Source organism: Elgaria multicarinata, chromosome 3, assembly GCF_023053635.1.
Source record: "Elgaria multicarinata webbii isolate HBS135686 ecotype San Diego chromosome 3, rElgMul1.1.pri, whole genome shotgun sequence".
NCBI classification, from domain to species: domain Eukaryota; kingdom Metazoa; phylum Chordata; class Lepidosauria; order Squamata; family Anguidae; genus Elgaria; species Elgaria multicarinata.
Window position 1 is genome coordinate 152,929,454 of NC_086173.1, and position 15,062 is coordinate 152,944,515.

General features: G+C 45.9%; 2 protein-coding genes across 2 annotated transcripts in view; both read right to left on the reverse strand.

The window, feature by feature from the left end:
* The window catches only part of LOC134396049 (E3 ubiquitin-protein ligase TRIM7-like), a 247,771-nt gene that overhangs the window by 145,447 nt on the left and 87,262 nt on the right, over nucleotides 1–15,062 (reverse strand). The window lies entirely within an intron of this gene.
* On the reverse strand, nucleotides 1,692–11,447 carry LOC134396076 (E3 ubiquitin-protein ligase TRIM7-like). The gene is made up of 7 exons (XM_063122427.1): nucleotides 11,121–11,447; nucleotides 7,874–7,969; nucleotides 6,827–7,057; nucleotides 5,527–5,549; nucleotides 4,906–5,021; nucleotides 3,432–3,464; nucleotides 1,692–2,209 (listed from the first exon to the last, which is right to left on the reverse strand). The coding sequence occupies exons 1-7, from the start codon at nucleotides 11,445–11,447 to the stop codon at nucleotides 1,692–1,694; spliced, it is 1,344 nt and encodes a 447-aa protein (XP_062978497.1).

Here is a 15,062-nt window from a genome sequence, read left to right on the forward strand (position 1 = left end):
AGAAGATCCTCTGGGTAATACCTGTCAGCCTAGTTTTGGCTGACTGAAGGAAATTCCTCCCAGAGGACCCGCGTGTGAGGGGTGAATTGTACGTGAGAAGGTGATCCCACAGGTAGCCTGGACCCAGACCATGTAGGGCTTTAAAGGTGATAACCAACACTTTATACTTCACCGGGAAACTAATTGGCAGCCAGTGAAGAGATTTTAAAACTGGCATAATTTGGTCAACCCTAGGTGTACTGGTGACTAGCCTGCCTGCCATATTTTGAACTAGTTGAAGTTTCTGGACAAGTAATAGAGCGCATTGCAGAAGTCGAGCCTTGAAGTTACCAGTGCGTGCACTACCATCTTTAGGTCTTCCGACTTTAGGAAGGAGTGCAGCTGGCATATCAGCTGAAGCTGATAGTAGGCACTCCTGTCCATCATATCTATCTGGGCTGTCATTTGGAGTGACGGATCCAGGAGCAACCCCAACTGCGAACACAGTCTTTCAGGGGGAGTGTAACCCCATCCAGAACTGGTTGACACACTTCCAAACCCAGGTTGCGGCCTTTGACAGCAAGCACCTCTGTCTAATAATTGATATCCAGTGGCACTAGAAACAGTATCATACATATCAATATGCACTGGCTAAACCCCTGTGCATTTATGTGTAACAATTATGTGTAATTGTTGTTTAATTACACATAATCTTTATTGTTTCCACTGTTAAGAGATGACTGGTGACATTAATGTTCACAGAACAACTTTTAATTTTTGATACTGCTATTTTCATTTGTTAACCTTAAAAGTCAATTTTTGATAAAATGGTAGGTCCTAAAAATACGTAATGAACTTTTTGTGTAGAATTGAAGGAGAAACATTTTCTGTATAAAAAAATATTTAACTAAACGGATGGTTACATAATCTTTATTGTTTCCACTGTTAAGAGATGACTGGTGACATTGTTCACAGAACAACTTTTAACTTTTGATACCGCTATTTTCATTTGTTAACCTTAAAAGTCAATTTTTGATAAAATGGTAGGTCCTAAAAATACGTAATGACCTTTTTGTGTAGAATTGAAGGAGAAACATTTTCTGTATAAAAAATTATTTAATTAAACGGACGGTTACTTAGATAAATGGGGGAAAGTGTTTGCGATGGTGGCCATTTTGTTTTTTGCATGCAGCACTCAAACGCACCATTTTCAAGAGTGACACCATTGAAATTACATTTCTCCATGGTCAAACAAAGAGATTGAGACCACTCCCACACTTGCATCATCAAGGAGCCCACGGGAGCCTGTTTTTGTACATTTGATAGCAGACTAAAAGTCAGGGTAGGTCCATGATTTTTTCACAGTGCAGCTTTGCGGGAAAGCCCCATGTTGGCTGTGAATCTACGGCTGCAACATATAACTGAGAAAGATTTGCAATTATCACAGGGGTTTGCCTACGTATGGGCAACCCCTGGATTATTGATGTGCTTCTGTCTCTTTAATAAATAAGGGATTAGGGAAGTCTGGGAAAAGGGAGGGAGGAAATCAGGCACCATTTTAGTCCATGTAGTTCTGGTGGCTGCAACTGGAGGCCTCTCAGGGGGCCTTTGCAAAAGGGGAAAAGGGGCCCTCGACAAAGGGAGGTTTGATGCTTAGAGACTAACCAGTCTGGTCTGCAGAGGAGGGAAAGTGAGGAAGGCTCTGAGCTGCCTTACGGAGAGATGCTGAGGTGAGCTTTTCCCCATACATGAAAGAAAGGCAGAATAGTTTCTCCTGCAAAGGAGGCTCCAGAGAAGGCATAGAGGAGGGTCCCTCTGTCAGCATCGTAAAAGGACACTTGCCCTTCATCACAGTTCAAGAATACTCGGATCCCCTTCAGCTCCCCATTCAGGGACACAGGAGGGAAAAGAGGGGGGTCGCAAGCCCTATATACACCTCCACCATACCTCAGAACCCAGAACCCTTCCTTAGGACTAAAGTCAAGCAGGCCTTTTCTCCTCACAGACTTTCTGGCGACCCCCACAGCCCAGTCTCCCTCACTTCCCACACTGATTTCCCAGAAATGTCTGCCTGCCGTGAATCCCTCACATCCCAGCACAAAATCATGATGGTCAAATCTCTCAGGACTGTTGGGCAGATCTTGACTATTGTATCCCCATTTCATGCTTTTATGACCCTCCGACAGGATGAGCCTGGGATGAGCCGTGTCTGGATCCAGAGTTGCATTTGCTGTTGGGGATGGAAAGAGGGGAGGAAAAGAGAAGATCAGCAGAATCCTCTAGGGCAATGATGGAGGTCTTCAGTCTTAACACCTCACAGGAATCACTGATTCCCTCTAAAATCAGAGATCATGGAAACAACTCAGCATGAAAAACTCAAATGCTCAAAGCAGAATCAAGTTGTTCCTCCTCCCTCCCAATCCCCTTTCCTTTTGTGTCATGTTTTTTAGATTGTAAGCATGTGGGGAGGGACTGTCAAGAAATATTTTTGTAAGCCGCCGTAAGAGCGTTTTCTGGATAAAAATGCTTAAATAAATAAATATAAATGACACAGTACCACTGCAGAGCCACCCCCCAGGGCCTTTCCCATGTACGTATAAACACCCCCTTGGACAGGTTTGTCCTGGAATCCCTTTTATATGCAGATAACTTGCTAGCACATTTAACTTACAAACAGCCGCAGTGATATGTTGCCATGAAAAGTAAATATTTGGAGGGGTCTGGATGAGTCTTTCTGGTGATCTGTCAACTTTAGAACTGTCTACTGGAGTGTCCAAGCTGTACCTCTACCTAGGCTCAACCCATATGACTATAAATAAATTCTAATATTATAAAATACCAATTAATATAAAATGACCAGGCTCAATGTTGGTCAGACTATTCTGTCTTTTTAAATGTTCCTCTGTGATGTACTTCTGCCTGCTCAGGTGTGCATGGATGGCCAGAGCTCCACATCATTGGGAACTTTGCTTTCTCACATGTCCTGATTGTATGGAGCCCTCCCTAGGCGCAGTCACCTCTATAAATGGACACGTCTTGCAAAAGTGCATTTCAATGCATGGGAAATGTGGAGGGGAGGAGCCTATTGCCATCTGGGCCTTCATTGTACATATGGAGAGTCCTAACATGCATTTATTTATTATTGCATTTATATCCCACCTTTTTTTCCTGCAAGGAACCCAAGGCAGCGTACATAATCCTCCTCCTCCTCCTTTCCACTTTATCCTCACAACAACAACCCTGTGAGGTGGGTTGGGCTGAGAGTCTGTGACTGGCCCAAAGTCACCCAGTGGGTTTCCATGGCTGAGTGGGGACTACAACTCGGATCTCCTGACTCAATGGGGTTAAACAGTCTCTAGCCACAGAATGTTTAACCCCCATTGAAAACATCCAGCAAAATGCCTGACCAGTCCACATCCCTCCCATGTACTTGGTTCTCATTGGAAATTTACCTTTCTTCAGATGTAGTCCAGGTAGCAGTGCATCTGGGGAAGGGAAATTATAGAAACTTTAACAGACATACCATCTATGAATCCAGTAGAAACCAATCTGGCAGAAGGGAAAACCTCTTTGTAAGTTTAAACTGTTTCCAAATAACAGCTTAATCCTATACATGTTCCTCAGCAACCTGCTTCATGCCAGGTTGCTGATTCAAGCCCCAAAGTGCGGCTTTTCATTTCATCTGTAGCCAGTGGGGCCGGCCATGTTGTCCTCCTTTTTGGTTTCCAGAATATGGTCACCCTTTGTAAATTTTATGTACCTGCAGCTCCAAAAAGCTTTTAAAAAATTCCTTCATCTGTTTCTGTGTCTACTTAGTTGTCATTCAATATGAGGATAGGTCCTCATGAATTCATAGCTATCTAAAGCAAGGGTGGAGAACTTCCCACCTGTAGGCCTAATCCAACCCATGGGGCAACCCAATCCAGCCTGCGCAGCCTCTTGGCATTCCTCAGGGGATTGAGCATAGTCTCCAAACCCCACACTCTGGAAAAATCCCCTCAGGGGGCCTCCACAGAGCTGGCTCTGATTGGAGATAAGTAGCAGGGATGTGTGGTGGCCTGAGCATTAGGATTCACCTGCGCTAGGTTGAGAGTGACCCCTCATTGGAGCAGTCCCAATGCCTGCCACTTCTCACGCCCACAACTATCCCCAAGCTTGGAAGTGTGGCCACTCTCAATGGTGGTGGCAAGTCCCAATGCCTGCCAAGCACCATCCCCACAGCTATCTCTGATCTGAGATCAGAGATAGTGGGGGTGAGGGGAATGAGTGGCAGGACTGATCTTCCCTGTGCAGATGATACCCAACACCCAACCCCGCCACATTAGATCAGAGATATGGATGCAGAGCTCCCCCCATTTTCCCTCATGGGGGGAGACACAGTTGCATACCATCTTCTACCAAGAGAGGGACAAAGGAATGATGTGATGGGGTGGTGGGCAGACTGATTTAAAGAAACGGAAATGGACAGTTCTCACAATGGACATGTGGTGTAGACCCCAAAGGATGAATGAGGGCCATAGCTATTTAATCCATGAATGAGTGAGATGGTATCTAGGGTGAGGAGCGTGGAAAGAAAGGAATAAATGGACAGAACTCCCAGTCAAGATAAGCAGTGGGGTCCCCAAAGGGAACTCATTCCTTATCTCTTTCCTGCAGTTTAGATTCATGAGTGAGCAAGCAACAGTAAGCAAGGAGGTTGTGGATGATAGAAATTATTCTGGCTGTTGAAAACACACAAAAAAACCTCTCCAGGCTGGCTGGCTGGGCAACAAAATGCACTTGAGGTATTCCTAGAGGAAAACAAAATGGTGGCTGGGCTGCCAAAATGGAAGCCTGCTGTTTACTGCTGTTGCCACCATTAGTAGCACCAACAAAATAAAATAAAATAATGCCAAGCACTGAACCCTTGCAGCCATGCTTCATTACCTTTGAATTGCTTCATGGCTTTCTCCAGAGAAGGATTAATTTCATGGAAGTCCCAGATCCTCCACTTCAGCTCTGGAGGGAAAGCCACTGGATTCTCAAATGTCTCCTTCTGACTCCTGGTGGAGAAAAAAACAAGAGTAATCCACCACCCATCCAATCCAGGATTCCCAAATGGATAAAAAAGAAAGTGCAGAAAGCCTAGAGCAGGGATGGGCAACTTTTGTTGGGGTGGTGGTGAGCCACACGGGCCCATACAGAACCCTTCAGCAGCCACACAAGTCAGCGTGACTTGGGGTGAGTAGGGCACATGGGGTACTTTTGTGTGTAGTTAGTGTTAATGGTCTGTGTCTTGCCTGTGTTTTGGAGTCTGTCGGGCAGGTGAGTTTTGATGTTTGGTCTGTGGAGTTTTTGTATGTGTGTTTTGGGGTGAGATGTGCGTTTTGAAAGCAGAGAGGAGCCTTCAACCATGTGTGATGGAGGGGAGGAAGAAAAGCAGTGCTTGTCCCAGTTTTAATCTGTGAGATGTTGGAGACCTATATCGTTTGTCCAGGAGCACGGAGAGAGCCACATTCTTCCCATGTCCTCCACCCAACATCATGGAAATGAGTGGGATCCACTTACCTCCGCAAGGTGCTTCTCACGTCCTGCAAGGAAAGGAGAGAGAAGAGGGAAGTCAGGGCCTGCCAGTCACCCATCTATGGTGCCCTGGTCCCTCTCATGCTCACCTGGTGATGCTTCCACATAGGACCCCCCACTCAAGGTCTATGAGAAATGGATAAAACATCCTCCAATGGGGGTTAAAGAGGCCTTGATCAGACTGTCAGGTTTTCACAAGAGAGAGACGTTGATGTGCATTTTAAGATAGTGTTCTTCCACTGGTCTACATCCAAGACCCACCTCATACTCCCAACCTGCAACATGGGACCCACTTTCACAATTTCACAATTGCCCAACATGGTGGCAACAGCTTTGCCGCAACCTATCTGGATTGATCTTGCAATGCACTTTTGGATTGTGACCCATTTCCCTGTGCACAGTCACTCTGACAATTTTGGGTCTCTCTTTTGTGGCAAGAAAATACTCCGAGAAGGTCGCATTTCCCTTTACAAATAAGAGAGATGCCAGCAGTGACAATGCTTCAAGCCCTGGGGCAGTACACAGGAGCAGCCCAGGGTCAGAGCAAGAGTCTGGCTAATCCACCAACCTGTCCCCAACACTGGCTAACCAGATATTTCAGGAAAGCCCATAAGCAGGGCAGGAACAGTTTCTAACTGGGAGCCATTAGGACAAAATGCAATTGCAGAGCAGTGAAAGAAGCAAGAGATCTTATCAACATTACACAGAAAATTCCAATTCCATACAAAGATAAAGGGACAGTCCTGTTCACCTTGGATGCTCCTCTATGTAACAGATGTGTACAAATTTGTGCACAAGTTTTTCGGGTGCAATGGAGTTGGAGGCAGTGCGGTGCCTCTTCAGCAAAAGCAGCTGGCTCATCGAAATTACCAGGTGTGCTAATTCAGGAATAAACTGGCTTAAAGCTCTCCTTAATATCTATTACTGTGCCAATTTTGATGTCTTTATCTTTAAAGCTTACGCGGATGTAAATATTTGTTTAATTTTTCTTCAAAACCTGCTCCTGCGCCCCAGTGGCCGCTCGGATGATATTAGGAGTCCTTTGCATGCAATTCGCAGTGGTTGCACAGTATAACGCTGGTGTGATAAAGCTCGAAGCCTTCCATTCCATGTCAAAGACAGCGGGATATTGGGGTGTAAATTTTCCCACCTTTGCATTGGCAAAAATTCTCTTGAAGGAAACACTTCATGGTTGCTAAACTGCCTAGGGGGTCTGCAATGCCTGCCTTGGGCCCCTTCCTTCTGTAGACGAAGGAGGCATGAAGATTTTCTGCCTCCATCTTACCTGCATGAATTCACTCGCTGGCTGCTGACATTTCTCCTCCATCTCCCGGATGAGACTTTCCAGAGAGGAGAGTTCTTCAGAGAGTCTGCCCAGGTGCTCCTCCCTTTTCCTGGCAATCTCCTTCTCCACCGCTTCCAACTGGGCCAACAGAAGCCTCTCTAGTCCTTCCAGAAACTGATGTAGTCCTCTGAACTCAGCCACTGCCTTTTCCCTCTCTGCTTTGGTTTGTGCCTGCAAGAAATAGATTGAATAGGGCCACTCTTCGCGGTATCAAGTAGCTTAAAAGAATTTTACAGAAAAGGTACTTTCACAAATACTAAATCCACATTCAATAGAGAAAAAGATTCCTAAAGATGTACCAGGGCCCACTCTCAGCTCTTCATTAACAGCTGTTATTGTAGGTTCAGCCATTCCAAACAAGAGCTCTTCTGTACAGCCGGGCTGCCTTTGGCTTTTAATTTCTTCATATTTTATGACATATTTTTACACACTGTGAACATTTCTACACCTAAGGGTGTCGAGGGAGGGAGGGGGGGAGGATCGCAGACTTACCTGCTTCTGTGATCTTCCGTGGGCGTCCAAAAGGAAGCACGACGTCCCAGAAGGGAAGAGGGACATCACACCCAGCGCGCCCGCCATTATTTTTTTAAAAAAGATGCTGGAGCCAGAGTGCAATTGCACTCCAGCAAAATGCAAAAAAACCAAAAACAAAAAAAGCCCCAACCCTGCTCCCCCCTTGATGTCCCTGGACTCCCCCTGGCCCGGCTCCTTCCCTCTGCTATCCCCCGCTACTAGTGGGGAGGAGGGAAAAAGCCGGGACAGGCGCCCACACTGCCCACGGTCCTTTGGATCGTCCCGGGACTGCAGGTAAAATCAAGATAACTGTGGAAGCAGTTATCCCGGGAAAATGGAGGGGTCATCCCTGCCTGCTCCCAGGATCCTCTGTGAGTCATTTGAATGCACAGGGATGACCTGGGGAAAAATCACAGTGTAGAAAGGGCCATTGGTTAAAGTCCTTGTTGCCTTCATTGTAATATTGATACTTACAAGCAGATCTTCATTTTCCTTTTCTGTGTCTGCTTGATATGCCAGAATTCTTTCTCTCTCTTTTCTCAGACTGTCCAGACGATGACGAATCACCTCCTGAAGCAAAAACAATAGTCATGTTTTGGTTTAGAGAGAGAGAAAGAGGAGTTGAACAAGATGCTCATTCCCTGCCATCCATTTTTGTACTGGGGAGGCCATCAGATGACTGTTTCATCCCATAGACTTTATTACAACAGGGGGTCGTCTATACATTTTAAAAGCCCTGTGGTGGCTGCATGGTGGTACTACATTGGATATACGACGCATCAGCCAACTCACAGCCATTGCAGGGCTTTCCTGTGACTCATCCCAACTTTTTACACTGGTGTTAAGTCACCATGGTCCTTCCGTTGTCTGATCTCGCTCTGGCGTGGAGATCGCTCTGGCATTCCCCAGCAGTTGGCAACTCCTGATTGGTAACCGGAAGGTGGGCAGAGGGCAGGAGGTGGTCCTGGGGAGCCAAATGGCTCCTGGAAAGCCTATGCTGCCTCCTGCATCGGATTATCCTCCTGAATGTGGCGGCAACAAAGAACTGTGAAGACAGTCCCACATTTGGAGTCTGAGAGCATGTCTACAACAGGGGACTTGAAGGGGAGGATCTCGCAATATGCTGATCACAAGATCCTCCCCCTCAGTCTACATGTGGCACAGGACATCCCAGGAGGATGGAGGATGTCACACCCGCCATTTTGGATTTTATTTTTTTTACTCAAGGTGAGTGCTTGAGCGCTCAAATGAAGAGGTAAGTTTTTTTTTTTTTTTTTAAATACTCCCATTCTCCCCACCCCACCCATGATGGGTACGGAGCTCCTGAAGAGCTCCGTGCCCTGGATCCTTACGATAAAAACGGGATGCCCGGGCACACCTCCTGCGGTCTTCGGTAGGGCCTTATCCCTGGGAAAGGTAGGGATCATCCCTCCCTGCTCCTGGGATCCCCTGTGCATCATGTGGACGCACAGGGATGATCCTGGGGTGATCCCCGGGATATTGCTCCATCTAGTCATGCCCTGAGTCTAAGTTGCACTGAGATGGGATGGGGGTCACCACCACAACCTGTCAAAACTCTGTTTCCATAAACTACTTTCAGAGAGTTCTTTACATTTGAAAAGGAAAATACTTTTTTTTATTCTGTCATTCTGTTTGGGTACGGTAATGGACTGGATGAGGGCCTAATGAACTGAGAGACTTAATCAAGAACATGGAGGTACTGTTAGTAGGAAGTTTGCCTGCCCAGCTAAGTGATGTTCAACCTGTTCTGGAGGGGGTTCCACTCTATAGTAATAGTTTGGGGGCGTTCTTGAATCCACAACTGATTCTGGCCCGCTTGCATTGGCTGCCTATACGTTTCTGAGCCCAATTCAAGGTGCTGGTTTTAACCTATAAAGTCCTACATGGCTTGGGACTGCAATACCTGACGGAACGCCTCTCCCGACATGAACCTACCCCGTACACTGCGCTCAACATCTAAGGTCCTCCTCCGAGTGCCTACTCCGAGGGGAGCTCGGAGGATGGCAACAAGGGAGACGGCTTTTCAGTGGTGGCCCCCCGACTGTGGAATGATCTTCCTGATGCCAACACTGTTATCTTTCAGGTGCCAGGTTAAGACTTTTCTCTTCTCCCAGGCGTTTAACAGCATTTAACAACACTAAGTTTGTTTTCTAATGGACCCCAGAACTGTTGTTTTTAAATGAATACTGTTGTTTTTATATTGTTGTTTTTATGTTTCTGATGATTCTTAAATTTTGTATACTTTTTTAATGTTTACTGTTTTAACTTTTGTAAACCACCCAGAGAGCTTCGGCTATGGGGCAGTATATAAATGTAATAAATAATAATAAATAATAAATAAATAATACTCAAGGCACAGGTGGACTTGGTGGCGCGGATCAGTTTAGACTAGCTTCAGATAGAAAGGCGAGACTTAATTTAAAAAAAGTTGGTATGTAATGCAGAAAAAAGGAGGGCTAGGGCTCCCAAACCTAAAGCTATATATCACGTAGCTGATTGAGACATGTAGTAGAAAGTATGATAGGAAGAGGAGATTTAAGTTGGTTGGAGGTTAGAAAGGGAGAGGATATAGAATGGAAATTAGAAAATATCTTTTTTAGAGATTATGCAAAGAAATGGGGGGAAGAAATAGAGAAACCCCTTTTAAAAAATCACTGGGAAATGTGGTGATGATATAAAAAAGACTTATAAAAAAAACTTTTCCCCAACTCTTTTTTTAAGTTTTCCGGAAAGTTCCTCATCATTATCACTGGTGAGTATTTCCCCAATATCACCAGTGATAATGATGAGGAACTTTCCGGAAAACTTTAAAAAAGAGTTGGGAAAAAGTTTAAAAGAAGGAAAGGTAATGAAGTTAAAAGATTGGTTAGAAAGGATGAAAACAAAGGAAGAAATAAAGGAGAGACTAAAAGAGGGGAATATATCGTGGTTAAACGTCATCTGAGTCCTTCACACTTAACGCAGACTATAATGTCGCCGTCATTTTAGTCTTTTGCGTAGATTTGGCTGCAACAGCTCAATATAAGGCTGGTGGGATGAAGCTAATAATAAGCAGAGAAGCTACAGCTCCTCCCTCCTCAAGATCTGAGATCTTGGAAGGTTCAGAGTCTCCCTCCCCTCATTAAAAATAAAGCCAAAATACAAAGTCCCAGTTGAACATTTGCAATCAAAGAGCTTTAAATGCTTATATCCCATTGATTTTGCAGCTAAAATTAGGTGAGCACACATGGAACGACTGAACAGAAATACCTCCCTACGCCATGCAGAGTTTTATACACCTCTATCATGTCTCCCCTTCCTTGCCATTTCCCCCTCCCCAAATCTAAACAGTCCCAAGCATTGTACCCTTTCCTCATAGGGGAGTTGCTTCAGCCCCTTGGTCATTTCAGTTGCCCTTGTTATTTATATATACATAACTTAGCCCATGTTTGTTACAGAGTGCAGCAGAATAGGAAAAACCTCCACCCTCCACCATTCTGAGTCATCTCAGGCTTCTTGTGGCTGCTATTTGCAAAACAAAGAACATGCACGTTCTTTACATTCATGCTTTGAACCACATGCATTATTGGACTGTATAGAAATGTAATGAAGAAATAGTTTAATCCCAATAAATTCTTATTGCAGTGATTTTACAGAAAACTTCCCCAAAAGAACCTACAGCTCTTCCCGCTCTCTATCGAGATCTGCATTGATTTCCTACCTTGTGCTTCTGGGAAGCCTCCTCCAAAGGAACCCCCTTGTCACAGAATTGCCCCTTCTCTTCTTCCCCCTCATCTCTGAGTTTCTTGGCAATTTCAACAATCTTAGCCAGCTGCTGATTTGGCCTGAGATTCCCTTTCTGGAAGGCTCCTCTACATTTGGGGCAGGAGGCCTCTGTCTCCTCCTCCCCCCAGCACTGGATCAGGCAGGCTCGGCAGAAATTGTGGCCACACTCTGTAACCGTCACTGGATCCCTGAAATAATCCAGGCAGATGGGACAAGAGGCTTCCTCACAGAGCTCCTGGACGGGACTCCCAGCAGCAGCCATGGCTTTCGTACACTGCAGGCAGAATTAGTATCACTTTCTTGGCTTTCAGGAAGTGGGCATTTACTTCTTTGTAAATGACTGTCGAAGAAATCAAGCTGGGTGGCTCTTTTACCATGCCCCAGGTATAGGAAAATGGCTCTAGAAATCATTAGCTATATAAACCATAAAGTTCATGGCTTCCTGCTTCTTTAAAACATTTTTAAGGCTGCAATTGCTTTCATGATTAAGCTGATGTCACAAGACAGGCGGTGTCCACTCCGGCAGTTGTAGGGTGGAGGGCGATGTCTGCAAGGCAAGAAACAGATGGAGTTGTTTTTGCTGAAACTGTTGCAATACCCATGTAGTGTCTTCTAGTCAGAGAAGTACTTAAACTCTTTGCTTCTCATTGGTTGTTGTATTGCAGAGCTGTATTATGATTGGTGAGAAAGTTCTACCATTGTATCTAAGGGGAACTGACTCTATAAATATGTTAGCCTTTCCTGAAATTATTGGGCAGTTCATCAGGTCTGCTGAGACTGTCACCCTGCAGCGCTGCTTGTAATAAACCTTCTAAAGAGGGAGAAATTGTGTCTTGAGAGTCTGTGACCACCACTCAGTGAACCACAGTGACCTGTGGTTTCGGGTTCCACCACATGACTCACCAGGAAAACATCAGCATGTAAAAATATGGCGTTTCCTGGAGGATCCCAAAGAAAACTGATTTTTAAAAGAATGGGCATGAATTTATGGAGGACACTACATTTGTATATTTTACTTAATATTTTTTTTTATTTGCAAATCTTTTAAGCTCCAGCACTCCAGTGATTTATCGTACACTCACCATTCCTGGTATGTGGATTTGCAGCACGGTACAAATATGACGGCATCCCTGTCCAGCACTCATCTCACCCCCCTTGTTGCATTTTATTTCAGTGCGGGGAAAGTCTAGCTTATTTCCCCCTCTTGTTTTTTCCTTTGCTGGGGGCATGTGCCAATGTAGCCTTGCCAACAAAAGAAGAGGGCGGGGCGGTTCTCCTCCAGCATGGTTGTCTTAGGATTTTGTTAGTCAGTTGAATGGACTTTTTAGTGCTCCAACTGCCCACCACCACCCTGTTGCCTGCAGAAATGGGGCTCAGATGAAACCTTAAAAGTAATTGCTATATAACAAAGCCAGAGTGAGGGGGGTGGGGGAGGAGCCCATGCCCATCAGAGTACCACAACCAATAACTGAAGGAGGAAGGCGAAGGGGCGGGGTGGAGTGGAAGCGCAAACAAGCGAAAAGCCATGTGAAAGGGACCATGTGTGAGCCTTGCAGCGCTTATGAAATGGAGGTAAAAAAAGGTGGAGACAAACCAGGGCGGGGGGAGAGGTGTGATGGAGTCCTTTGACCCGGTTTGCACATCACAGAGGTAAATTGTGGGTTATTTAAACAACCTCTGAACTCCCTGAGGTGTCTATAGACAGAGCACTTTATTATCTGCTCTAGTATCTCCCGTTTAGGTTTTCCTGATTTGGAATCCTACTTATCATTGCTTTGAGTTTACTAAAAGCAGCGTTGCTGAAGTATGAGATACACGTTTGATTACACTCAGCTTTACTTTCGAGCATCACTTTCCCCCAAAGTTCCGGCTACTTTCACCTCATCAACTAACTCTTCCCTATTGGTCAGAATCAAGTTAGGGATGGCATATCCCCTTGTCCCCACCCCCCCAAAAAGAAAGTTGTTAGCAAAGCAACTCAGCAATTTCCTGGTGTGGTTCCAGTCCTTTTGGAGAAGCAGTCTCAGGAGTTTGCTAGACGTACCAGTTAATCTGGGCATGTGGAGGGGCCAGGCTGCGCTGCAGCTAGTGCGCGCTGTTGCTCCTAGCTAGACCTCAGAGGCTACGGGGTTAAGGAAGCCCCATTGCAGCTGCCATTTTTTTTTTTTTTAATGTTTAAAGGGACTGGAGCGAAGGAGCGCTCAGGTAAGTTGTTTTTTTTAAAAAAGATTTCCCCGCTCCCCCCTGCCCCCAATCTCCCTCCCCCCGCCACGATTCCCTTCCCCCCCCACCGCGATCTCCCCACCCTGGCTCCGCTCTTTCCCACCCATCTTTCCCACCAGCTCCGCTCTTTCTCCCCCTGGCCCCGATCTCTCCCCTCCCCCGGTGATTTCCCCCTCCCCGGCCCGATGCGCACAACGCTGTGGAGCGCTGTGCCCAGTGTGCAGCGAACGGGCTAGAGCTTCCGCAGCCCTGGTGCGGAAAAACCAGGCCAAAAGTGGTGCCAGTTAACCCGGGGCCAGGGAGGTTTGAGCCCTGCCTGAGCCCAGGATCCCCTGTGCGTCATCTAACTCCTCATCTAGCAAGCCCTCCAATCTCAGTAGGTGGTGCTTGGGAACTTTCATTCCATCCCATAACCATTAGCCTGTGAGGTGCCACAAGGGTCTATCTTGCCCCCCAGGGCTTTTTAATATCTACATGGAATTGCTGTGGGAAGTCATCAGGAGGTTTGGTGGGCTCGCTGGCTCATGCGATTGCCATGCATGAGTATGCAATAGTGGTGGCTTCCGGTGCACCAGAAGGCAGATGATCGTTGCCTGTGTCCTCTGAGCTCCGGCTGCTCAGGGAGGCAGAGTTGATGAAAATGTTTATTCTAGAACAATGTGTCCATTTATGTGTCCCCAACAGCTTCACAGCTGAATGACTTACAAGTACAACACAGAAATGGGAAAGATATACAGGGATGGCAGTAACTGATGGACATGAAATGGAGTCCAACTACAATTGAAGCTTCCTAACAACTTTTCTGCACAAGCAGCTGAACTTGTAGCATGCACAGAGGCTCTGAAATTGGCCTCAGGCAAAAGACTAAATTTATTTACCGACTCAAAATATGCGTATTCTGTAATTCATGCGCATGGACAGATTTGGAAAGAAAGAGGATTTGTGACTGCCAGTGGGCAACCAGTAGCCCATGGGAAATTAATAGTTGATTTATTGGAAGCCTTGATGTTGCCAAAAGAAGTTGCAGTTGTCCATGTTAGAGCACATGGAGGAGAATCAGACCTTCGCCTTCGGCAAGGGAACGCCTACGTAGACAAATTGGCTAAACAGGCTGCCATGAGTGGAGCCAGCCGAATCTACCTAGTGCAACCCATTTCTCAGCATCTGAACCCACATTATGAAAAAGAAGATTTGAAGTTAGCTCAAGAACTTAAAGCTTCAAAGAACCCAGAAGGATGGTTTATCACCCCTGACGGTCGATTTGTTGTGCCAAGAACCATCATGACCACTCTTCTCAAAGATCTGCACTCCCAAGATGGACATTCATCAGCCTCTTCAATGGTTGAAGGACTTTTAGGAACTATGATCAGTCAAGGAATATGGATGGATGCTCAGCGAATTGCCTCTACTTGCCTCATTTGCCAGAAAGTGAATGCATCAAGAAAAGCACCTGCAGCCATGAGAGGGAGACCATGGGCTTGTTATCCTTTTCAAAGAATCCAGATTGACTTTGCTGAAATGCCCCCATACAAAGGCTTTAAATACTTGCTTGTTCTTGTTGACCAATTGACTGGTTGGGTGGAGGCTTTCCCCTGTCGTAACTGTCAAGCTAAAACTGTGGTGCAAAAGCTCTTACAGGAGGTGGTGCCCCGTT

What these genes read in the sequence shown, in the direction of transcription:
- LOC134396076 (XM_063122427.1), bottom strand. Translation starts at nt 11,447, where the DNA reads ATGGCTGCTGCTGGGAGTCCCGTCCAGGAGCTCTGTGAGGAAGCCTCT. An exon ending in AGGAAAATGAAGATCTGCTT is followed by an intron (nt 7,058 to 7,873) that starts GTAAGTATCAAT and finishes TATTTCTTGCAG; the next exon opens with GCACAAACCAAAGCAGAGAG. An exon ending in CAGCGAGTGAATTCATGCAG is followed by an intron (nt 5,550 to 6,826) that starts GTAAGATGGAGG and finishes CTTTCCTTGCAG; the next exon opens with GACGTGAGAAGCACCTTGCG.